A 25,243-nucleotide genomic window follows, 5' to 3' on the forward strand; every position below is an offset into this window, starting at 1 on the left:
TCAGTGCAAGAGCCAACCTTTCTAGGAGCGGATATCTAGTTTTCGCCTCTCCTAAGGTTTGACTCGTATAATAAACGGGGAATTACGTACCTTGCTCCTCTCGAACTAGGACACCGCTTACGGCGACTTCCGATACTGCCAAGTACAAACAAAGTTTCTCGTCCGTTTTTGGAGTGTGAAGCAATGGTGCGCTTGATAGATATCTATTTAGTTCTTCTAATGCTTGTTGGCACTCCGGGGTCCAAGAAAAATCGTTCTTCTTTTTTAGCAGAGAGAAAAATTTATGACTTCGATCAGATGATCTCGAGATGAACCGGCTTAAGGGTCGATCCGACCTGTTAGTCTTTGTACGACCTTCACATTGTCTACGACGATGATGTCTTCAATGACCTTGATTTTATCTGGGTTAATCCCTATTCCCTGATGTGATACCATGAAGCCGAGAAACTTGCCCGACCCGACCCCGAAGGCACATTTTTCGGGGTTGAGCTTCATTTTGTATTTCCTCAGAATCTCGAACATTTCCTGCAAATGAATTAAATGGTCCTCTGCGAGCAGGGACTTGACTAACATGTCATCAATATAAACTTTCATTGATTTTTCTATTTGTTCTTTGAACATTTTATTCACTAGGCATTGGTAAGTGGCCCCTACATTTTTAGCCCGAATGGCATCACATTATAACAATACATTCCATATTTGGTGACAAATGAGGTTTTTTCCTGGTCCTCCGGGTTCATCCGTATTTGATTATACTCGGAATAAGCATCGAGAAAAGTGAGGATCTCGTGGCCGGCCGTGGAATCGATCATGCGATCGATATTGGGCAACGAAAAGGAATCTTTGGGGCATGCTTTGTTCAAATCCTTATAGTCCACGCACATTCTAAGTTTGTCCCCTTTTTTAGGGACTACAACTACGTTGGCTAACCATTCAGGATATTTTACCTCCCGTGGACCCTACTTTGAGAAGTTTGGTTACCTCGTCCTTTATGAACGCGTTCTTTCTATCAGACTGGGGTCTTCTTTTTTGCTTCACCGGTCTGAACCTGGGGTCCAAACTTAGCTGATGCGTCGTTATGTCCGGCGAGATCCCTGCTATATCTAAATGGGACTAGGCAAAACAATCGATGTTATCGATAAGAAATTGAACGAGTTTCTTCCTGAGTTTAGGGCTTAACACCGTTCCCAAGTATACCTTTTGCTCGGACCGGCGCTCGATTAATATGACTTGCTCTAGCTCCTCGATCGTCGATTTTGTGGCGTTGGAGTCATCGGGAATCACGAAAGATCGAGGGACCCTTTGGTCTCCATCCTCTTCGATTTTCTGGTTGTCTGGCTGGGTTGAAGCCGATGTCTGTGATTGCTATTTGGTGTCCCGTTCTCCTTCCCGGACCGATCCTTTTATCGGCAAAAGTGAGGACACTGGTTTAGCTTTGTCGACGGAGAACATTTCTTTCGTGGCTGGTTGTTCTCCGTATACCGTTTTGACACCTCCCGACGTCAAAAATTTGAGGACCTGGTGTAGGGTCGAAGGCACATCTCTCATGTTGTGGATCCATGGCCTTCCGAAAAGGGCGTTATACCTCATATCGCCTTCGATTACATGAAACTTTGTTTCCTAGACGGTTCCGACCACGTTTATTGGTAAGAATATCTCCCCTTTGGTGGTTTCGCATGCCATATTGAACCCATTTAGGACCAGAGTTCCAGGTACGATCTGATCCTGCAGGCCGAGTTGCTCCACTACCTTCAATCGGATGATGTTGGCCGAGCTACCTGGGTAGATTAACACATGCTTAATTTTAGTTTTATTTACGAGTACGGATATTACCAACATGTCGTTGTGAGGTTGGATGACCCCTTCTGCATCTTTATCACCAAAGGACAGAGTCCCCATGGGTGCGTAATCTTGAGTCCGAGATTGCTTTTCCCTCACCATCGATGTTTTAGTGCGTTTAAGCATTGGTCCCCTGGGGGTATCGATGTCGTCGATGATCATGTAGATGATGTGCTGTGGTTCCTCTTGCTCATTTTGCTTGCTGAATTCCTTACTTCTAAAATGGCTATTTGCCTTATCACTCAGAAACTCCCGAAGGTGCCCTTTGTTAAATAGGCGAGCTATTTCCTCTCTTAGTTGCTTGCAATCTTCCGTTCTGTGGCCATGGGTACCATGATATTTGCACGTTTGATTGGGATTTCTTCGGGCAGGATCGGTCTGCATTGGTCGAGGCCATTTAGTATCTTCGATGCGTCCGATGGCCGACACGAGAGCAGATGCACCCACGCTGAAGTTATATTTTGATAATCGAGATGCTTCTATAGGCTCAGCATATTTATCGAAACCTCTCTTACTCATAAGCCCTCGAGAAGTTTGTCCCCGATCAATTCTTTGATTGTTCCGAACTACGTTGCGTGCTGAACCGTTGTTCACCCGATCTGCGACATACGGTCGATATCGGTCTCTGTTCGATCTTTGTTCTCTGTCGATCTGCTTTTGATTAATAACTATCTTGTTCTGATGAACAGGTCTGTACTGGGCCCCCGAATGATCATCCTCGACCCTAATTTTTGATTGATATCGGTTGTGCACATTTGCCCAAGTTATCGCTGGATACTCAATCAAATTTTGTTTCAGCCGATGTGATGTTGTCGAACTTAGCTCGTTCAACCCTTGGGTGAAAGCTTGTACGGCCCAGTCATCTGAGACCGGAGGTAATTCCATGCGTTCCATTTAAAATCGGGATACGAATTCCCTCAGTATTTCTTCCTGCCTTTGCTTTACTTTGAAGAGGTCTGATTTTCTCGTTGCAACCTTTATGGCACCAGCATGTGCTTTTACGAATGAATCTGCTAACATGGCAAAAGAATCGATGGAATTCGGTGGTAAATTGTGGTACCAGATCATAGCTCCTTTCGAGAGGGTCTCCCCGAACTTTTACAATAGCACGGATTCGATCTCATCGTCTTCCAAATCGTTGCCTTTTATGGCACATGTGTAAGAGGTGACATGTTCGTTGGGATCGATCGTACCGTTATAATTGGAAATTTCGGGCATACGGAATTTTTTAGGGATTGGCTTAGGTGCCGCACTCGACGAAAAAGGCTTTTGTATGAATTGTTTTTAATCAAGCCCTTTTATCATTGGTGGAGCCCCTGGGATTTGGTCGACCCTGGCATTGTACGTTTCCACCCTCTTGTCATTGGCTTCGACTCGTTTTGTGAGTTCTTCGAGCAATTTAGTGATTCCGGGAGTAGTCCCCGATTCTTGCTCGTTAGATTTCACTATGGCAGGCTCTGTTCTGGGGTAATTTCTCGAAGTGGATTGGAAACTGGCCTGCTCTGTGCACGAGTTTGGCTCTGTAGCTGAGCTATCGCTACTTGCTGGGCTTGTAACATCTCGAAGATCATGCGTAAGCTTACCCCGATTTCCCCTGGGCTTTGGGTGTCTTGGGCTACGGATCGAGCACCGCCCTGAATGCTTCTTTCTGGTTCGGAACGCTGGTTCGCTTCCAAAGCAATTTGTGAATTGACATCCAGTGGTACTTCGGCTCGAATCTCGGGTACTTCGATCCGAGCCTCGGGTGGTGCCAAGTTGTTGGTTTCATCTTGAAGGCAGGCTTCGTAATCGGTCGGTGAAGCCATTCGATCGGTGGCCATTCGTAGCTGACCCTGAATTGAAGATGTTTTCGGAAGTAAGTGAACACTGTTATCCTCGGCCCCACGGTGGGCGCCAAATTGTTTACCCGAAAAATGGATAGAGTTGAATTTATACGCAGTTTCGAAGATATGTGGTACAACTTAATACAAAATATAATGATGAATAAAATGTGAATATAGATTGTAGATAATGTATCTAAATAAGGCAATCAAGAATAGTGAACATTGGGATTGAACAAATTGAATCAATCTAAGAAAACTAGAATAGCCACTCTTTCTTGCAGAGGAAATAATACTTTCATTATAATCTAAATCTCAGAGAAAATATGTCCTTTTACAGAAATGATAATCAAGCCCTTTTATAGTGGAGGGATTCGGCTCCAAGCATAATAAAATAAACATTCAGTGGGAGACCCATGATAAATCAGTTTTTTCATAATTTCTGTCAAGATTCCCTCTAGTGGGATTGCAACGGCTTTTGTCTGTGAGCTCGACCTTGCTTAGAATTCTCGATTTTGGTTCGAGCTTAATTTCGGCTCGAACTTGTGATCTTGGTTTGAGCCCGATCCTGGTTCGAGGAACTGATTACTAGAAAATAAGAATGTTAAAACGCGCAATATTCACAGACGAAAATATTCTCGACCAAACTTAAATATAATTTTGAAAAATATATATATAATTTCACGCCTAATAAAACTATCATATTTAAAATTTTACCCAATATATGAGACTTTGAATTAAACTAGAATTTTTATTTGGCTACAATTGTGAAATTAAATTTTATATGATATCAAGGACTTTGAATACAATGATAAAAAATTTAGATGACTACGATTGTGAAATTAGAATCCTACTAAACTTTTCTCTAAAGGCAAGAAAATCCATGGTAGTAAAGGAGTATTATCTTTAGAGGCTGGCCTCTAATGTAATTTTGCTTTTTAACATTAAAGATTGCAAAGCGGTAAGTTTTATTCGAGGATAAGGATTTACATGAGAGTTTACTTCATCTCAATTTAGTTTTATATATTTTTATTTGGAAAATGGAGAAAAAAAGGAGTATGTGAAGGGACAAGAGATAGAAAATTGGTTTTAAGAATATTTCGTGCAAGGATGAGAAAAAACGCTCTCAGATAATATTCCTAGATATCCCCAAAAGAGTTTATTTAACTATGCATGTCCAACTCAAGAACTGAAATTGCTGGCTTAATTAAAGAAGAAGATTTTGGAATTGACATTTACATTTAATTGAAACTATATTATTTGAGAGAAAAAACAAAAAGAAATTAGTTTTAAGTAAGAAATTTGTAGTATCATATGAGAGACTGACTAAGCGCAACCAAATACTAATTGAGACACATAAATTCACTAAGTTAAATTTTTTATAACAATACTAAACTTTACTCTGATGGCCACGAACAAGTAAAGGAGTATATTTTCAATGGTTGGTTTGTACGTAATTGTTTTGACAACATCACCATAAAATGAAGAATATCTTTTTAAAATAATAATTTTTAATATGCATTTGTTATACAATGATAAGAAATAAATGCATGATTAGATAATCTCTAATGTTGGACTATGTTATTGCATTATGTTTTCTTACATAAACTATGTATTGTACTTCAAAGAGAGATTAATGTCAACAACAAAAATTTTACTCATGATACAGTAGCCAAAATTGACTAAAAGGAATACACAAAAATATTATCTACAAAGAAGTATTAGATAAGATATGAGTTATGACTATATTGACTAAATAGAATGCATATTTTTGTAGTGGACGTACACCTATTCGAGAAAGCAAATATAATAGCCACTTTTAAACGATCTCCCCTCTTAAAATACTAGCTACTCTGTTAGCAAATTGTAACAGGGGATATGTAATTGCTTATTCACAAAGCTTATTTTAGGCAAGCAGCAAATACTGTCGAAAAAAATTAATTACTAAACATATCATCTTTGCTGGTCCAGATCTTTTTGAATTTAAGTATTATGTTAATGTAAATAATATTGATTTTCAATATTTAAAAGATTGTTGCATTTTATCTACGCCAATTGCTTTACACCAATTCTTTCTTCTTCTATGTTTTAATAAAAGATATTTTCATTCGTGTAAATAATTGATCAAAGATCCACGTGCAGCGCACGTACATAGAAACTAGTACTATATTAAAAGCACGAAGGGTTTTAGCAAAATATCGTTCGCCTTTTTTACCCTTTGAAAATAGATTTTATATTGGACGAAATTGTCATTTTATTATTTTCCTAATATTTAGGATTTTGAAATCAATTAAAATTTTATTTACTAAATCTTTCCTTATTTGAACTATTATTTAAGAAATCATAATATTTAGAACTTTAAAATTGATAAAAACTTAACCTTTAATAAATCATTTTCGTACATCAATCCTTCCGTTCTAACTTTTTAAATTATTCGGTAGTTTCATTCATCCTTCGAGATTTTAACGATATCAAATCATTGTGTTCTCAATTAGATAACTAAAATAGATATATTATAATATATATTTTTTGGGGTAGATTATGTGGGGTCCATCCCATAAATGAAAGAAAGGAAAAGAAGGAAAGGGGCCATCCCTATAAATGAAAGAAGAAAATTAGGATTTACTTGATTTGCAAATCTTCAAATTGTCAAAAATAATAGGTACTCAATACGATAAAAGGAGAGCTTCGGCTCTTATTTCTACACATCAACAAAGAGAAACAAAGAGTGAGGTTTTACAAATAGGGTATAAGAAAATAGTTTGTGAGAAAAATAGAGAGTAAGTGATATTGTAGTGAGACGTGAATATCAAAAGAGAGTTATTTTTTTTTTAGTGTTGTAGTGGTCTTTGGAGTATTTTACTCAGACCTACAAAGTATAAAATTTCTTACTATAGTGATATCACTTGCTCCTCTCGGAGCCGTGATTTTTTCCTTTATTCAAAAGGGTTTTCTACGTAAAAATCTTAGTGTCGTTGTCACTCTTTTATTCTTATTGATTACCGTATCTAGGTGCTATGTTATTATTCCGCTTTTATTACCATGAATATTATTTCTGTAGGGGGTTTATTCCCAACAACTGGTATCAGAGCACAAGTTCTGCTCGTTCACAGAAATACTATTCACTGTAGATAGTACTATACTCGATGAAAAATAAAAATATCCGGAGTAAAGTATGAGATAGCAAAATTTAACAAAGATAGCGGTTTCTCAACATGACAAAGAAGGATGAAGGGTTTGCTCATCCAACAAGGATTACATAAGGTACTAGATGTTAATGCCAAAAAGTTGGATACCAAGAAAACTAGGAATTGGGTTGACTTGGATAATAGGGTTGCTAGTGTAATCAGGTTGCCCTTATCAAATGATGTGGTAAATAACATCATTGATGAAGACACCACATGTGACATTTGGACAAGGTTGGAAAGCCTATACATGTCCAAAACGCTGAAAAATAAATTGTACCTGAAGCAGCAGCTATACGCCCTATACATAGGTAAATGTACGAATTTTTTGTCACATTTAAATGTGTTTAACGGACTAATCACACAGCTCGTCAATCTCGGAGTGAAAATCGAGGAAGAAGATAAAGTCATCTTGTTATTGAACTCATTGCCATCTTTCGTACGATAATTTGGCAACAACCATCCTACACGGTAAGACTACCATTGAGTTGAAAGATGTCACATCAGCTCTTCTACTCAATGAGAAGATGAGAAAGAAGCCTGAAAATCAAGGACATGCTCTCATCACAGAAGGTAGAGGTAGGAGTTATCAAATGAGTTCGAGCAACTATGGCAGATCCGAAGCTCGTGGGAAGTCTAAAAACCGATCCAAATCAAGAGTCAGAAATTGCTACAATTGTGATCAACCAAGTCACTTCAAAAGAGATTGCCCAAATTCAAGGAAGGACAAAGGTGAAAGCAGTGGCCAGAAGAATGACGACAACACAATCGCCATGGTGCAAAAAAATGATAATGTTGTCCTCTTTATAAATGAGGAAGAAGAATGCATGCACTTGTCAGGTCCAGAGTCTGAATGGGTGGTTGATACAACAACATCTTACCATGCCACACCGGTAAGAGAAATTTTTTGCAAATATGTAGCAGGTGATTTTGGAACTGTGAGAATGGGTAACACGAGTTACTCAAAGATTGCGGGGATCGGTGACATTTGTATCAAGACAAATATCTGATGCACATTGGTTCTAAAGGAAGTGCGGCATGTACCTAATTTGTGGATGAACTTGATCTCGGAAATTAATTTAGACCGAGATGGATACAAGAACTATTTTGCAAATCAAAAGTTGAGACTCACCCATGGATCATTGGTGATTGCAAAGGGAGTTGCTTGTGGCACGTTGTACAAGACAAATGCATAAATATGACAAGGTGAATTGAATGCGGCAAGATGAGATTTTCTGTAGATTTGTGGCACAAAAGAATGGGTCATATGAGCGAGAAAGGATTGTTAATTCTTGCTAGGAAATTACTCACTTTTTATGCCAAAGGTACACCGATAAAACCTCGTGACTATTGTTTATTTAGTAAGCAACATAGAGTCTCATTTCAGACATCGCCCGGAAGAAAATTGAATATAATTGATTTGGTATATTCTGATGTTTGTGGTCCAATAGAAATTGAATCGATGGGCGGTAACAAATATTTTGTTACTTTTATTGATTATGCTTCACGAAAATTGTAGGTTTATATTTTGGAAACCAAAGATTAGGTGTTTCAAATTTTCCAGAAGTTTCATGCTATGGTGGAAAGGGAGATAGGCCAAAAGCTAAAGCGTCTCCGAAGTGATAACGAATGTGAGTACACTTCAAGGGAATTTGAAGAGTAATATTCGAGTCATGGGATCAAACATTATAAGATATTCCCTGGAACCCCACAACACAATCATGTAGCTGAGAGAATGAACCGCACCATTTTTGAGAAGGTGAGAAGCATGCTCAGAATGGCTAAACTGACTAAGTTATTATGAGGTGAAGCAGTTCAGACAGCCTGTTACCTAATCAATATGAATCCATCAGTTCCATTGAAGTTTGACATCCCAGAGAGAGTTTGGACCAACAAGTAGGTGTCTTACTCGCATCTAAAGGTGTTCAGTTGCAGAGTTTTTGCACATTTACCAAAGGAATAGAGAACAAAGCTAGATGATAAATTTGTTCCATGCAGATTCATCAGATTTGGAGATGAAGAGTTCGGGTACAGATTGTGAGATTCTGTAAAGAAGAAAGTCATTAGAAGTAGAGATGTAATTTTCCAAAAAAGTGAAGTTGGAGCTGTAGATGACCAGTCAGAGAAGACAAAGAATGGTATAATCCATAACCTTGTTACCATTCATTCTTCTTCTAACTATCCCACAAGTGCAGAAAGTACGAGCGACGAGGTTGCCGAGTAGGGGGAGCAACCTGGTGAGGTTATTAAGCAAGAGGGGCAACTTGACGATGATGTCGAGCAAATGGAGTACCCCACTCAGGAAGAAGAACAACCTCAACCTATGAGGAGATCATAGAAGCCAAGGGTAGAGTCATGCAGGTACCCTTCCACGGAGTATGTCCTCATCAGTGATAAATGATAACCAGAAAGTCTAAAAGAGGTGTTGTCCTATCCAAAAAAGAACCAGTAGATGAAAGCCGTGCAAGAAGAGATGGAATCTCTACAGAAAATGACACGTACAAGCTGGTTGAACTTCCAAAGGGTAAAAGACCACTAAAATGCAAATGGGTCTTTAAACTCAAGAAAGATGGAAATAGCAAGTTGGTCAGATACAAAGCTCGATTGGTGGTAAAAGACTTTAAACAGAAGAAAGGTATTGATGTTGACGAATTTTTCTCACATGTTATCAAAATGACTTCTATTCGAACAATTTTGAGTTTAGCATCTAGCTTAGATCTTGAAATGGAGCAGTTGGATGTGACAACTTCATTTCTTCATAGAGATTTGGAAGAGGAGATTTATATGGAGTAGTCAGAAGGATTTGAAGTAGCTGAAAAGAAACACATGGTGTGCAAATTGAATAAGAGTCTTTATGGATTGAAACAGGCACCAAGGCAGTGGTACATGAAGTTTGACTCATTCATGAAAAGTCAAACTTACATAAAGACATATTCTGATCCATGTGTATACTTCAAAAGATTTTCTGACAACAATTTTATTATTTTGTTGTTGTATGTGGATGACATGTTAATTGTAAGAAAAGATAAGGAGTTGATCGCAAAGTTGAAGGGAGATTTGTCCAAGTCATTTGATATGAAGGACTTGGGCCTAGCACAACAAATTCTAGGTATGAAGATAGTTTGAGAGCGAACAAGCAGAAAGTTGTGGTTATCTCAGGAGAAGTACATTGAACGTGTACTCGAACGCTTCAACATGAAGAATGCTAAGCCAGTCAGTACACCTCTTGCTAGTCATACGAAGTTAAGAAAGAAGATGTGTTCTACAACAATGGAGAAAAAGGAAAGCATGACCAAAGTTCCTTATTCCTCCGCCGTCGGAATTTTTATGTATTCAATGGTATGCACTAGACTTGATATTGCTCACGCAGTTAGTGTTGTCAGCAAGTTTCTTAAAAATCCTAGAAGAGAATATTGGAAAGCAGTCAAGTGGATACTCAGGTACTTGAGAAGTACCGCGGGAGATTGTTTGTGCTTTGGAGGATCTGATCCAATCTTGAAGGGCTATACAAATGCTGATATGGCAGGTGACATTGATAACAAAAAATCCATTACTGGATATTTGTTTACATTTTCAGGGGGGCAATATCATGGCAGTCGAGGTTGCATAAGTGCGTCGCACTCTCTACAATTGAATCGAAGTATATTTTCACTATTGAAGCTTGCAAGGAGATAATATGGTTGAAACAATTCCTTTAAGAGCTTGAATTGCATCAGAAGGAATATGTCGTCTATTGTGACAGTCAAAGTGCAATAGACCTTAGCAAGAACTCCATGTACCATGCAAGGACCAAACACATCGACGTGAGACATTACTGAATTTGAGAAATGGTAGAGAATAAATCTCTAAAAGTTTTATAGATTTCTACAAGTGAGAATCCCGCAGATATACTGACCAAGGTGGTACTAAGAGACAAGTTCGAATTGTGCAAAGAACTTGTCGGCATGCACTCAATCTAGCTAGAAGTCCAGTGTTACCTCTTTCAGGTGACTGGGTTTGGATGGGGAGATTTGTGGGGTCCATCCCCATAAATGAAAGAAAGAAAAAAAAGGAAAGGAGTCCCTCCCCATAAAGGAAAAAATGTAAGATTCATTAGGATTCACTTGATTTGCAAATCTGCAAATTGTCAAAATTGTAGGCACTCAATACTATAAAAGTAGAGTTTCGGCTCTCATGAGAGGGAGCGATATTGTAGTGAGGTGCGAATATCAAAAGAGAGTTATTTTTTTAGTGTTGTAGTGATCATTGGAGTATTTTACTCAGACCTACAAAGTGTAAAATCCCTTGCTACAGTGATATCAGTTACTTCTCTCGGCCCGTGATTTTTTTCGTTATTCAAAAGGGTTTTCCACGTAAAAATCTTGGTATCGTTATCATTCTTTTATTCTTGTTGATTATCATATCTCGGTACTACATTATTATTTCGCTTTTATTATCGTGGATATTATTTTTGTAGGGAGTTTATTCCCAACAGATTATAAATTCGACCAAATAGAATCTTTCGTACCCTTAAAATTGCATCTCTTAACTCAAAAAATTTCGGTTTCTATTTCTTAACTCAATAATTCTTTAGGATGCATTGGATAATATTCTAATATCGCCGGGCACAAATTTTGTAGCAACTGATGCAAGATTTACGCACGTTTACGAGAATATTTTACTCTTTAAAAATATATTACATATTAGATAAAAATTTATTTTGATTAAATTCATAATATTTAGCACTTTGAAGTTAAATAAATTTTTGGATATTAAGTCTTTTCTGTAGTAACTCCTAACATTTAATTAAGAATTTAAAATCGAGTAAGATTTACTTATATAACTTTTTTCACTTGAATTGATAAAGTAACTATAACCTCTAATTTAATTCATACGCAAAGAAGAAAAGTGAAAATTCAAATTCAATCCACTATTATCAAGATCTAATGATCTGAATTGATACAATCACGAAAAGTGTCTCGTAAATTAAATTGATCTCAACTTTCTGATACCTCCGAAAACTGGTTGGTGACATTTTTGATTGAAATAAAAATACGAAGGCTAACATTGTTAGAGCAAGGATCTGGTCTTCGTTATGATGCTATTACAAGATATCATCCGATAACTATTAGTTGGTTTAGGCATTTTAAGTTTAATAAGGATACGTCCAAGTTTTGTACAATTATTGAAGAAGTAGAATCTATAGCTATTTTAATAGTATAATTTATTGCAGCCCGCTGATGTTGTTAATTAGTGAACTATATGCATGGCGCTGGAAGAGTAAGTACTATCTCATGATGTTTTTGACACGAATATAGATATATGTAAAACTTTACTAAAATTCTAATTAATATTTAAATTTGAACTCATAATTTTAAAAGTATAATGAATTCAATATTAACAACCTTAAGGTTGCACCCATCAAATTAAAATTCAGTGTAATTTAGTTTATATGGATCGCCTTTGGGCAATATGCTTTGACATGGTTCCGGTTTACTGGTCAAGTCTAATAATAAAGCATCAAAGGGTTCATGGGGCAATAATTCTTCCTTTATAAAATTAGCTAAATAGGATAGGCCAATATTAATAACTTTTGTACTCTTTTCTTTAATTTTTTATTCTTATAAATCATTTTTATTAATGTTTATGTTATTTCTTAAAGTTTTAAAGTTTTTTATTTAATTATATGGGATACGCTAAAACTAGTTTATATTAAAAGCACAAAGTTATTTGAAGAAATATTGTTCATTTTTTAATTCTTCGTAAGTGTATTTTAGGTTACAAAATCTATAACCGAAAAGGTTTAAACTCTAGTACCTTAAAACTACAATCAACTAGGCTGTAGCTTAACTTTCAAGACTTTGAACTCTAACCTATAAAGCAACTCTTATTCTCTAGAATTGTTTACCTACGAAAATACTTGTCAAAAGCAAAATAAGTTATTATTTATGAATAATGAATCAAAACTCAATAATTATAGATTAACATATTATCTTCATGATCAGATCCGCTTCTTCAGTTATGCAGTGAAAACATCTTCTTGCTATGATCGCTATTTGCCGTCAATGATTCTGAAATAGTGTGAGCAAAAACAACAATACGATGCTTTATATAGGCGTAAAAATTGACCGAAATACTCATCCAATTTTTGCACAAAAATCTAAAAGAACTGTCGTAAGGAAAATCAATATTCCTAAAAGGACTTGATTTCTTTCCTTAAATATCTCATAGTTAAATTCAATTTCCCTACTTCAAACACCTTTCTTCTCATGCTAATATTGTTTCCATAAATTGAATCCTTATTGAATACGAATTCTTTCAGCTGGTAAAATTTCTTGTAGCACAAGAAATCAATCCTTCCATAAATATTGCTAAAGAATTCTACATTAGAAATGTATTTGTAGCTCTGATCAATTGTCACATACAGTTCCTGGTCATCAGAATAATTTATTAGTACACCAATGATTCGTCAATGATTGTTGATCATTAAAATCAATTTTAGTTTAGCTTAACACACCTAAAACACAGTAAAAATGGCATTAAAGTTTAAAACATGATTTAAGTTTTAGATGTTACTATCTGCAAAACAAAAAACTAAACTTAATGCTAAATAAAAGAAAGACCTTACGAAGTATTATTAAATATTTGATCCCATTATGGTAATTAATTAAAATAGTGGCCTAATAACCAGTTATTGTATCCTATTAACCACGTAAACAAAAAGAATAATTATGCTGAAATATTATTAAATTATTAGTCCTACTTGTGTAACGTTATATGGTATGTAGCTGAATATTCAAATGCTAAGAAAATAATTTTAAGTGGATTTTAGTTTATAGCTAAAGTGTGCGTTCATTTTTATCGCAAAATGAAAATTAATAAATGCAGTAATTTACATGCTGTTGTATTAATAATTTAATATTAATTCGTAGATCAATCAGCACTCAAATCAGTGATTTAATCTCAGATAATGAAGAAATTCAGAATGAAAATCGATAACGAACACAATGAATTCGAATTTTCTGAAGGAAACAATGACGAACAATAATAGAACATATGATTTCTATTTTGGGTCTCAAAGCATCTAATGAACAGTAATAAGGAAAATTTTAAAAGTTTATTAAGTTCGATTTGAGGTGCGATTCGTGATTTTGATGTTGTTATGCATGATTTGAGGCCTTGAATAAAGTCGTATTATGTGATGAAACTTGTTAGTATGTTCGAACGGGCTCCCGAGGGGCTCAGTAAATTTCGAATAGCTTTGGATTGTGTTGGGCTCGTTGGATTCGAACCGTGCACTTCATCTTCTAAAGTGAGATTTTTCTTCGAATTAATTAGAGGCATAAGGTAAATCGGTAGATACATAGAAGTACATAAGTCAAAGGGTAAAGTGGACCACCAGTCAACAGTTAAATCTCTTTACTTTCATCAACCAACTGTAAACTGTAAAATTGGGTTCAGACAAAAGTAAATTTGTGTAATTAAGCCATCGCATAACACGCAACTTTCTAAATTAAGGCAGGCGTTAAATAAAAGGTCTAAAGTTCGCCGGAGATATTGAAAATTCAACAAATTCGCTCCACCGCCGGCAGCGCCACCACACCGAAACATGGCGATGCAAACCGGCTTCGCCACTTCTAAAGTACTGATACTCGTCGGCGCAGGTAATTTCTCCAAAAACGTATAAAGTTCGTAACTTTATATCTTTATATTCCAATTATAGTTGCTTTATTCTAGTAGTCAATTGAAAGGAGGAAAAAAGAGAGAGATTCGTTTTGGTTCTGAAGCTTGATGAAATAAGCTTAATTCAGCTGATAACTTGGAACCTTGATCTAATAGAAAATCAATCAAGCAACTACGCTTTGTTCATAGTTAAGGTGGACTATATGAATTTTCTATATTCATTCTGCTCAATTGAGTTAATTGAGTACTCAGCTAATTTTCTTTATGACGGTGGCCTCGGGGCCAACTTGCATGCATTTCGACCTATTTCATCCGGTATTGGGTAACTCATGCTTAGGCAGATGGGAAGATGATCATCTAGTGTTTTCTTTTTTATGACAGTGGTCTTTGGGTCAGCTTGTGCGCACCCTGCTATTCCACTGGGTAACTGCTATCTTCCAACGTAAGGAGGTACCAAGTAACTCTGTGCATCAAGGTTTTGGTAGATGGAAAGATGTTAGCTGCCATGGATATGGAAATCAAAGCTAAGAAGAACAATCTGGAAGAAGAGGAAATCAGAGAAGAGCTACATGCATTTCTGAAAAACTTAGCAACTGTACAGAGTCAACTACTATTTATAACAACCTAACCGACTTACTTAATTGTCAACTAACTAACTCTCTAACTCTAGTTTAATATTACATTAAAATTAACCACAGTTAACTACTAGCTTATTGCTCAGCTGCTGATTAACACTCCCCCTCAAGCTGATGGTTGATACAAGTTCTTCAACCCCAACTTATTCAGCAGATGATCATGTTGAGCTTTTCCCAAACCTTTGGTAAGTATATCTGCTAGTTGATCTTCACTCTTCAGTGTTAACATACTCAATTTTTAGCAGACCTTGACTCAGCTTCTCTCTCACAAAGTGGCAATCTATGTCAATGTATTTTGTCTTCTCATGAAAGATTGGATTTGCTGCAATTTGGATTGCTGCTTTACTATCACATGTCAGAGTTATAGGGGGTTCAACTTTGACACCAAGTTCACTAAACAGTCCTCTACTAGTTAGGTGACTTCTGCTGCACATGATGCCATGCTCCTAAACTCAGCTTTTGCAGAACTTCTGGATATAGTACTCTGTTTCTTGGATTTCCAGGATATCAATGCACTTCCAAACTTTACCAAATACCCTGTGACTGATTTCCTAGTTTGTATACATGCCCCCCAATCTGTGTCACAATAGGCACTTAATTGATTTGAAGATTCGGCAGGCAAGAACATCCCCAGTCCCAGGAGCCTCTATTATGTACTTTGCTACTCTTAGTGCTGCTTCCATGTGAGAGCTTTTAGGACAATGCATATACTGACTAAGAACCCGAAGTACAAATGCAATATTAGGTCTTGTCATAGTGAGATACAACAATCTTCCAATGAGCCTTTGATAAGCACCAGAATTGTTAAGAACTTCATATACCTGAGTGTTGTCATTCTTGAAGCAGTTATCATACTCCGCTGAAGTTAACTTCTGATTCAGCTCTAGTGGTGTTCCAGCTGGTTTTGCACCACTCAAACCTGACTCAGAAATTAACTCTAGGGCATATTTTCTTTGACACATAAGGATTCCTTTCTTGGACCTTGCAAACTCAATCCCTAAGAAGAACTTAAGTTCTCCTAGATCCTTCATTTTGAATCTCTTCTTGAGGTCTGATCTAGTACTACATAATAGCTGTTGGTTGTTCCAAGTGATCATCTCTTCTTGAGGTCTGATCTTGTACTACATAATAGCTGTTGGTTGTTCCCAGTGATCAGAAGATCATCAACATATACCAATATGACAACTATATCATCCTCAGCCTTCTTTGTAAACAATGAGTAATCATAGTGACTTTGTTGAAAGCCCATGTGGAGTAGAGCTTCTGTCAGCTTCATATTCCACGGTCTAGGTGCCTTCTTAAGCCCATAAAGGGACTTATGTAGTTTGCAGACCTTCCTATGAGTCTCCCCCTGTCTAGCAAACCCCTCAGGTAATTGCATATAGACTTCTTTAGTAAAATCTCCATTGAGAAAGGTATTGTGGACATCCATTTGAAAAATCAACCACTGTGTTGAGGCTGCTAAGGCAATAACAGACCTAATAGTCACTATCTTGGCCACAAGGGAGAAAGTTTCTCCATAGTCCAAGCCTTCCTTCTAGCTATAACCTTTTGCCACTAGCCTGGCTTTGAACCTCTCTACTTCACTAGATGCTTTGTACTTAATTCTGTAAACCCACCTGCAACCAATAGTAGTCTTCCCAGGTGGCAAATCTACAATACTCCAAGTGTGATTATCCTCTAAGGCTGCAATTTCCAACTTCATTGCTGCTATCCATTTAGGATTAACTGCAGCTTCTGTGAAGGAAGTTGGTTCTGAAAGAACTGAATAGGCTGCACGTGCTTGCTTATAGGATGGAGTGACATGAGAGTAGTCCACATAAGAAGATATAGGATAACTGCATTTAGAGCCTTTAGAAATAGTGACATAGTCTTGCAGCCACAGAGATGGCTTGCTTGGTCTAGATGATCTTCTGTGTTCTGCAGGAAGCTCATCAGCTTGTTGAGGAAACACAGGTGTATTATGACCGACATTAGGCAATTGACTAACAACAGAAGGAGTTATAGAAGCAGCTTCTTCTGAGTCTGTTGCAGAGTGAGGGGCTCCCTGAGAAGAGTCTGCAGGCAACTGATTTGAACTAGTGTCAATAGACACTTATGTTGCTTGTGTTGCAGGGGAAGGAGAAGTGATGTAGCTCAGAGTAGGAGATAACAAATCTAGGATAGGAAATACAGGACTTCCAGTAGATGTTGCATGCTTGAAGGGGAAAATATCCTCTTGAAACACAACATTCGTGTTGACTATGAATCTTCTTGAATGCAAAGTGTACAACAAATACCCCTTTTGAGTGGAGGAGTATCCTAAGAACACAACAGGTAGAGAACTTATCCAGCACTTGAGGACTGGTGGCATAACATAAGCAGCCAAAAACTCTGAGATGAGACAATGAAGTAGGGTGCAAACACAACATCTCAAATGGTGATTTGTATCCAACAACCTTAGAAGGCAGTCGATTAAGTAAGTATACTGATGTAGCAACACATTCTCCCCAAAATCTTAAAGGTACAGCAACCTGAAATTTGAGTGATCTAGCTATTTCCAAGATGGTTCTGTGTTTCCTTTCTGCCATCCCATTCTGTTGGGGTGTATAAACAGATGTGCTTTGATGTAAAATACCAAGACTAGATAGCAGACTCTTAAACTCAGTACTGAAAAATTCACTTCCATTATCAGTTCTTAGAACTTTTACAGTAGTAGAGAAGACATTTTTTGCTTGATTAAGAAAATCTCTTAGGACTACAATAGCATCTGACTTAGAGTGTAGTAAGAAGACCCAAGTATACCTTGTATAGTCATCAACTATGGTGACAAAATATCTCTTACCATCATGTGTGGGCACTCTATAAGGTCCCCATATATTACAGTGAACTAGTTCAAACACGAATTTTGTAGTGGTACTGCTTTGCTGGAAGGGCAACTTGGTTTGTTTGGCTACAGGACAGACAATGCAATGATGAGGATCAACTGTTGTGAGTCTGCTTAGTGCTTCTACTCTCTTTATTATATCTAAAGGGGCATGTCCTAACCTTCTATGCCACAAGGGGCTAGAAACAGAAGTACACGAAGAAACTGACATAGTATTTACTGTGTTAACACACTTATTTGTTGCCTGAAGTAGATCTTGTTTTGAGGTGCCTCCTTGCAAAATGTACAACCCATGTTCTTCTCTATCAATCCGCTTCACCTGACCACTGAAGAGGTCCTGAAAAATACAGAAGTCAGGGAAGAATCCAACCATACACTTGAGCTCCTTAGTGAGTTTTGAAACTGACAATAAGTTGAACTTAAAGTCAGGAATGTACAGAACATTAGAAATCTCCTGGTTACTTAATACATAAGTGCAACTTGTGTGTGACACTGACACAACATTTCCAGTAGGCAAATGTACTTTGTTTGCTTCTGTGTTTGGAAGTGGTCTGTGAGTATGCAACATCTCTAAACTTGAAGTCATGTGGTTTGAAGCCCCAGTGTCAACTATCCACTTACTATTGACACATTGAGACATAAAACCATTCGTATGATTTAGAATACCTGATGCAACAACTTTGTTGGATGTGTCTGATCCTTCTGAGCTCCCTTTAGAAAGTAGATGAACAATTTGTTGATATTGCTCAGGAGTAAAAACAGGAGCTAGATGTAGCATCTGCTGGAAGAGAGCAGGCTGACTCATTTGTTGTGTTGTACCTGAGTTAGATGATCCACTTCCTCTAGATTGTTGATTGACAGTAGGTGTCACATTGGTAGCCATATTACATCTCTCTGCACATGTAATTTTTGCATTGCCTGCATAATTGGCATATTGTCCAGGTTATGCATATTGTCCAGGACTAACTCCTTTTCTTTTGGCCTTGAAGTCAGGAGGATATCCAATCAATTTGTAACAATTTTCTTTTGTATGTCCCTTATAGTGGCAGTATTCACACTGAACTTCGCTCTTTTTGGATTTATAATTTCCAGCATTACTCACATTCTTACTGCTATACAGGGCTGTACTCTCCAAAGCCTCAGTAACCTGAACAACTTGTGTTGTGCTTGTGAGGTTTCTTTGACTTTCCTGATCTACTAACAAGGAATAGGCTTTGTTTATACTAGGGAGAGGAGACGTCATCATGATCTGACTCCTTGATTGAGAGTAAGACTCATTCAACCTAGTGAGAAATTGAAGAAGTCTTTGATACTCAAAGTGTTGAGCATACTGTTTAGATTCATGACAAGGACAGTCGGGACAAGGCATGAGGGCATCAAACTCATTCCACAACTCTCTAAGCCTTGAGAAGTAGTCAGTTATAGTCATAGTCCCTTGGGTCAGTGTGTGAACTTCTCAGTGCAAATACAGGATTCTCGAACCATTTACTTCATCAAACCTGTCTTTCAAATCCTCCCAAACTTTATGAGCACTAGACGCATACAAGACACTACTCAACAACCCTGGTCTCACAACATTCATTATCCATGAGAGAACTATAGCATTAACTTTCTCCCATGGATCATGAAGCTCAAATTTAGACTTAGGAAATCTGCCATCGACAAAACCTAGTTTACTTTTACCTAGCAAGCCAATTCTCATTGCACGACTCCACAAGGCATAATTGTCTGATCCAGTAAGTAGAGAACTACCTGGTGTATCTGTTGGTTGCAGGTACAAAGGGTGGTTGCGATCGATGGTGGGAAATGTAGTAATTCCAGTCGTGAAATTGCCAGTAGTTGAAGTTGTGGCAGTGTGAACGGGAGTAGTATTGTTGAGTTGTTCATCTCCAATCGCCATTGTTGACTGAGAAATAGCTTCAGAGTAAGTAGCTCACAAACCCTAGCTTCAATCGAAGGTTACTCTAGCTCAATTCAACACTCAATTGCAGAATAGAAGTAACAGAGAAGACGAGATTTGCTCGCAAATTAGCTTAGATTTCAACCGGTGGCTCTGATACCATGTTAGCTGCCATGGATATGGAAATCAAAGCTAAGAAGAACAATCTGAAAGAAGAGGAAATCAGAGAAAAGTTGCATGCATTTCTGAAAAACTTAGCAACTGTACAGAGTCGACTACTATTTATAACAACCTGACCGACTTACTCAGCTGTCAGCTAATTAACTCTAGTTTAATATTACATTAAAATTAACCACAATTAACTACTAGCTTATTGCTCAGCTGTTGATTAACAAAAGATAATCACCTACTGTTTTTGCGTTCGGTGAGATTTGAACCTGAGATCTCATGGTTCTCCTCCCACTTTATTGACCACTAGGCTATATCTTTGAGTATTACATTGGTCGTTAAGCTATCCAAACCCTCCGTTATATCCAACCTTTACATTTTCTAGAGGAGTTACCTCTAATTGTACCATAGAGCAGAAATTTCATTACGACTCGATATAATATTGGATGTTGGGGAAGAAAAGCAGTCTTAGATTATTAGCATCTTCAAATTTTTGTCGCAGTTTTTGATCGGAGTTAATAGTTCCTTCAAATGGTAAAGGTTCTTTTTGGGACGTGACAAATTTGGTTGTGGTGTAGGTTTGACTGGGTCAGTGATATTGAAGAGTGGAAGATTATCTGATCTTATCTCACAACTTCAGGAGGTGATAAATGGAGTGAATGCGGCTGAGACATCACCTGGTAGATATGATACTGCTCTTCTAGCAGCTCAGGTATACATTTATGTTTTTATTATATTGATCTTGTGCTTATCGAAGTAGATTCATCAGATGTTTTGAAGGTAAAGCATATAAAACAATATAAAGAGAAGAAACATACAATTTTATTCAACAGATTATGTGTTACTTCAGATTTAGTCGCGAATCACGTGATTAAGGGAAGCCATTTAGCCATGTCAAAAGCGTTTAGCATAAAGTATACTTCGAAACTTGTTGGTACCATCTTCGTTCCTCGAAATAGAAGAGCATATTATTTTTGTTGACCTGAAATAAATAATACTAATAAAGAAAAGATTCCTCTTTGTAATAGTTTAAGCTTTTAATAAGGCAGTCACACAATTCAAGATGGTAGCATAGTACGCAGACGTCCTGGGTTTGAGTTTCGCCCCCATCCATCAGCAAATAAAATACTCAAGAAAAACAATCAGAATAGAGGGCATAGTGGCAACCTTGATAAGTAAATAACTAAATGAAAAAGTCTTCTAATGACTTAAGCTTTTAAACGAGCTGGTCAGTGGTCAATACAGTCAACAGCTTTGAAGCATTACTCTCACAAAATATGCTTCACCAAAGAACTTGATTTCTGCTTGTTTATGTGCATGGCATTTATATGTTCTCTTTACTTCAGAGTTCATTGTGTGCGAAACATAGATAGAACGTAATTTTAGTTCTGAATTCACTAGCTGTAGTTTGATTACTTCTTTCTTTTTCTTGTCACACTCAAACAACTCCTGATTTGCACTTTATAAGATGGAGCCAATATGGTTGATACTTGATGGAAAGTTTCTTTTACTGAATTGGTAGCCTTCTTCTGGAAGCAAATGCAAAGCTTGGAGTTGTTGTTTGATTTAGAATTCGCAAAAAATTTACTGATAAAAAATGGAATATGCAAAAACTTTTTGCCTGGTCTTCCATGATGTTGAAATTTTGAGGCCTGCCGAACTTCTTTGATATCATAGAGCTCCTCTTAAATGATACTTCAATCAATCACTATGGTTCGGCGATATGAATCCTCTATGTATGTTACTTATCTAAAAAAGAAAGAAGGGGCCGTGCTATATGTTAATGTAATGTTACAATTAACAAGTACTAGCATGTTTCTTATATAGCTCCACTTTGTTACCTCATCGAAGCCTTTCTTGGTTCTGATATTGCCTTCAGATTCGACAATTAGCACAGGACATTCGGGAGATGAGCATATCAAATCCAATTACTATTTATAAGGATTCTTCCTCCAGTGGTATGTTTTTGTCTTTTTATGTTTATTTTAAATTGTGTTACCCATCTTACTGCAAATGCTGAATTCTCTAGAATGGTGATCTGTAACTTCTTAAATGTACCCTGATGGTTAAGTTTTGAATTATGAAACTACGGTTCCTGTTTTCAACATGAAAAGTGGAAGTTCTTTAGGCCCTGTTTGTTTGTAGTCTTCCTTAGTCAAGAGAAATATTTCCTTACATTTTTGTTTCCTTTTCTGCAATATTGCTCTTTTATCACGTACCAAAGAGCACACCTGCTCCAGTTGGGGCTAGAGTACTAGGAATATAAATACCCTACTTGTCCTTTATGGACGATCCAGTTGAAATAGAGATGACATGGTTATGGGCCTTTGTTTTTTTAGGGAGCTATGCTTCTTACATTCTTCCAGCTGCAGCAGTTGGGGCGATGGGATATTGTTACATGAAGTGGAAGGCAAGTGTTCACTGCTGCAGTTTGTATCTATTGGCACCCCAAGGATTTATTTTTGAGTTTTGTTACATTCTTTATATAGTTGTTATAAATCACATGTGCTCTTGCTAATCTTCCACAGGGTTGGTCATTTTCTGATGTAATGTATGTCACAAAGCATAATATGGCGAATGCTGTTGCATCCGTGTCTAAGCAGTTGGAGAATGTATCTGAGGCGTTGTCTGTGAGTCAAGGATTTGTCAACAATTTCGTGGATGATCTGTGTTATATATGCTAACAGCTGTTCTCATTCTTCTTTCACTTCTATTTCTTTTGTAGTCTACAAAAAGACATCTGACGAAGAGGCTGGAAAACTTAGACTGGAAGCTAGATGAGCAAATTGAGACATCAAAACTTATTACTAATGATGTAAGGAGAACAGCATTTCTTCCCATTCTCCTTTTAACGTTGAAGTATTAGGATGGATTCTTTTATCTTATGGGTAAAGTAGTTTTGCGTAATTCCTGTTTTCTCACCAACATGCAAAAGGTAAAAAGATATTAGGTTCTCTCTCGGTTGTAGTGAAGAATTTTTTTTGAAGGGAATGAGGTAAGAATCAACTCCTTTGTAAAACTTGAGAGACGTATAACAGAAAATTACTGGGAGAAACTTGCCGTAAGACCTGAACTTTGTTGGTTGTATGTCAAAATAGAGATCACAGATTAACTATCACTGGCAACTTGCTTGAATATCTTAGTAATAGATTTTATGTATCGAGGCACGAGGAAACTTTGTTTGTCAATGCTCAACATCAGATGTTTCTTTATGCAGGTGAGTGACGTTAAGGCTAATCTGAATCAAATTGGTTTTGATATAAACTTAATCTATGAGATGGTGTCTGGACTGGTAAGTACATTGCTTGACAAATTGTATCAATATGGTAGTGCTAGCAAAAAATCTGCTGGCTAGTCATTTTGTAATTTTTCAGTTGTTGCTCAATTTGGCAGGAAGGGAAGATTGAGCTTCTTGAGAGTAACCAGGTGAATATCTGAATGTGTTTGTAACATGCTATTTGCCCCTTTTCCTATGTTCTGTCTATCGTTATTGCAGTTGCTTTACAAGTTGTGCTTGTTTATTTTTCCCCACCCCACAGGATGTGACTAATTCTGGTTTGTGGTACTTGTGCCAAGTTGCTGGCGGCATTAAGGATGATCAAAATCCTAAAGTTATTCAGGTATTTTTTGTGTTCATATATGAAAGCCTTTGGACTATTGTTGTTCTTCCTCTTTGTTCTCTTTCTTCCTCCCACAAGGAAAACAAGGAGCATCTTGAGGCTTTTCTTGTCTTTTCTCCATTGCGTTTTGAATGCTTGCTTGCATGTTTCTATCGCATTTTTGAATCAGTGTTTGCATTTCCGATTACTGTTGTGATCTCTGGTTATCACTGTGTCTTTTCCATTCTGCCGACCATTGACTTTCTCCTTTGGTGCTTGGCGAATTATCCTATTAGATTACTCGAAAGGACTTTGTAATTGACCTAAACCATAAAGACATGTAATTAAGCTGCTGCTAAGAAAAACTTTGGCGTCTTTGCATGATATCAGATGTTATTGGTTGTAACAAAAACACGATCTCTTGGAAATTTTTGATGTTTGTTACTCCTACTTTTTGCTGGCTATGCATTAAAATAGAACTGCAGTTTTGCTGTCTCTTTCTTTGTGGGAAAATATTCCAGTTGCCCTTCATTTTTCGTATTTGTTCAAAATGTAAACATGTATTCTTATTTTGGCAATTGGAATTCCGGAAAGGGCATCGAGGCTAAGCTGATAGAGCATTCAAAGGTGACTCCCAAGGAAAACTGGGTGAAGGTACATTGACTCTGTCGAACCTAATTAACTGGGTTTGGTTGTCCGTTCAATGGTTCACAAGGTCTAATCAAACGATTTATTATAATTCAGGGGCTTGAGTTCATTGCTGAATCTAATGAATCAAGTGTGCCACCAAAATCGGTTACTGATACAGAAGGAAAATTTCTTAGTGACAATTCTGCTAAAGGTCCAGTTGCTAGCAAAATGAGGATTCACAGATCTTATCCTGTTGGGTTGTCTTTAACAAGGAACGTGTTGGGTCCAGGATTCTGATCTCAGCTTTTCCTCTATTCACAGTTAGATTACTTGGATGTGATTACCCAATTCATTTCGTTTATATTGATCCACAGCTGGTTGATTTGTGCGCCTGTGGTCGCCGACAACATTATATATACACGGTTGTCTTGTTTGTGCTTTTTTTTTCCCCTTCCTTTTGAAGGTCGTATAAAGCTGTATTTGTAAAAATATAATAAATGCATTTCATTTTGGTCATAGATGGTTGTCTTGTTTGTTCTTTTCTTTTTCTTCCTTTTAAATGTCGTATAAAGCTGTATTTGTAAAAATATAACAAATGTATGTCATTTTGGTCATAGATTTGGTGCCGGAATGTAGGGGATAAACTTTGTAAAACTGTGCTAAAAACTTGCTTGGATAGCCTGGCCATAAGAATTCCAGGGAAACCGAATATGTATTTTGTTTGCACTTCTTTGGAGTATGTTTTTAATCCTATGAATTTGAATACATAGAGCCAATTTGATCATCCAAAAAAGGACCTTAAAGATTTCAATTTGCAACTTTACAGTTCAAGAAATATGTGTTAAAGAATTAAATGCACCACTATTGAAAATCCAAAGGTCGTAGTCCTCGTCACAAAGCATATAAAGAAAATAGACCTAGACGCTGCTTAAACCACTA

General features: G+C 37.1%; 1 protein-coding gene across 2 annotated transcripts; it reads left to right on the forward strand.

Moving 5' to 3' along the window:
• Positions 1–14,319: 14,319 nt before the first annotated feature.
• LOC104099760 (uncharacterized) lies at positions 14,320–24,958 on the forward strand. Of its 2 annotated transcripts, none has more exons than XM_009606853.4 (11): positions 14,320–14,487; positions 20,654–20,787; positions 21,955–22,033; positions 22,415–22,485; positions 22,604–22,705; positions 22,801–22,890; positions 23,293–23,367; positions 23,469–23,501; positions 23,615–23,695; positions 24,269–24,328; positions 24,419–24,958. In XM_009606853.4, exons 1-11 carry the CDS (start codon positions 14,433–14,435, stop codon positions 24,599–24,601), a joined length of 963 nt encoding a protein of 320 aa, XP_009605148.1. In that variant the 5' UTR covers positions 14,320–14,432; the 3' UTR covers positions 24,602–24,958. The 2 variants fall into 2 exon arrangements, with proteins under 2 accessions (XP_009605148.1, XP_070039023.1); XM_070182922.1 differs by lacking the exon at positions 14,320–14,487 and adding an exon at positions 15,222–15,326.
• The last annotated feature ends 285 nt before the right edge of the window (positions 24,959–25,243 follow it).

The sequence above is a fragment of the Nicotiana tomentosiformis genome, chromosome 8 (genome assembly GCF_000390325.3).
Source record: "Nicotiana tomentosiformis chromosome 8, ASM39032v3, whole genome shotgun sequence".
Lineage (NCBI taxonomy): Eukaryota > Viridiplantae > Streptophyta > Magnoliopsida > Solanales > Solanaceae > Nicotiana > Nicotiana tomentosiformis.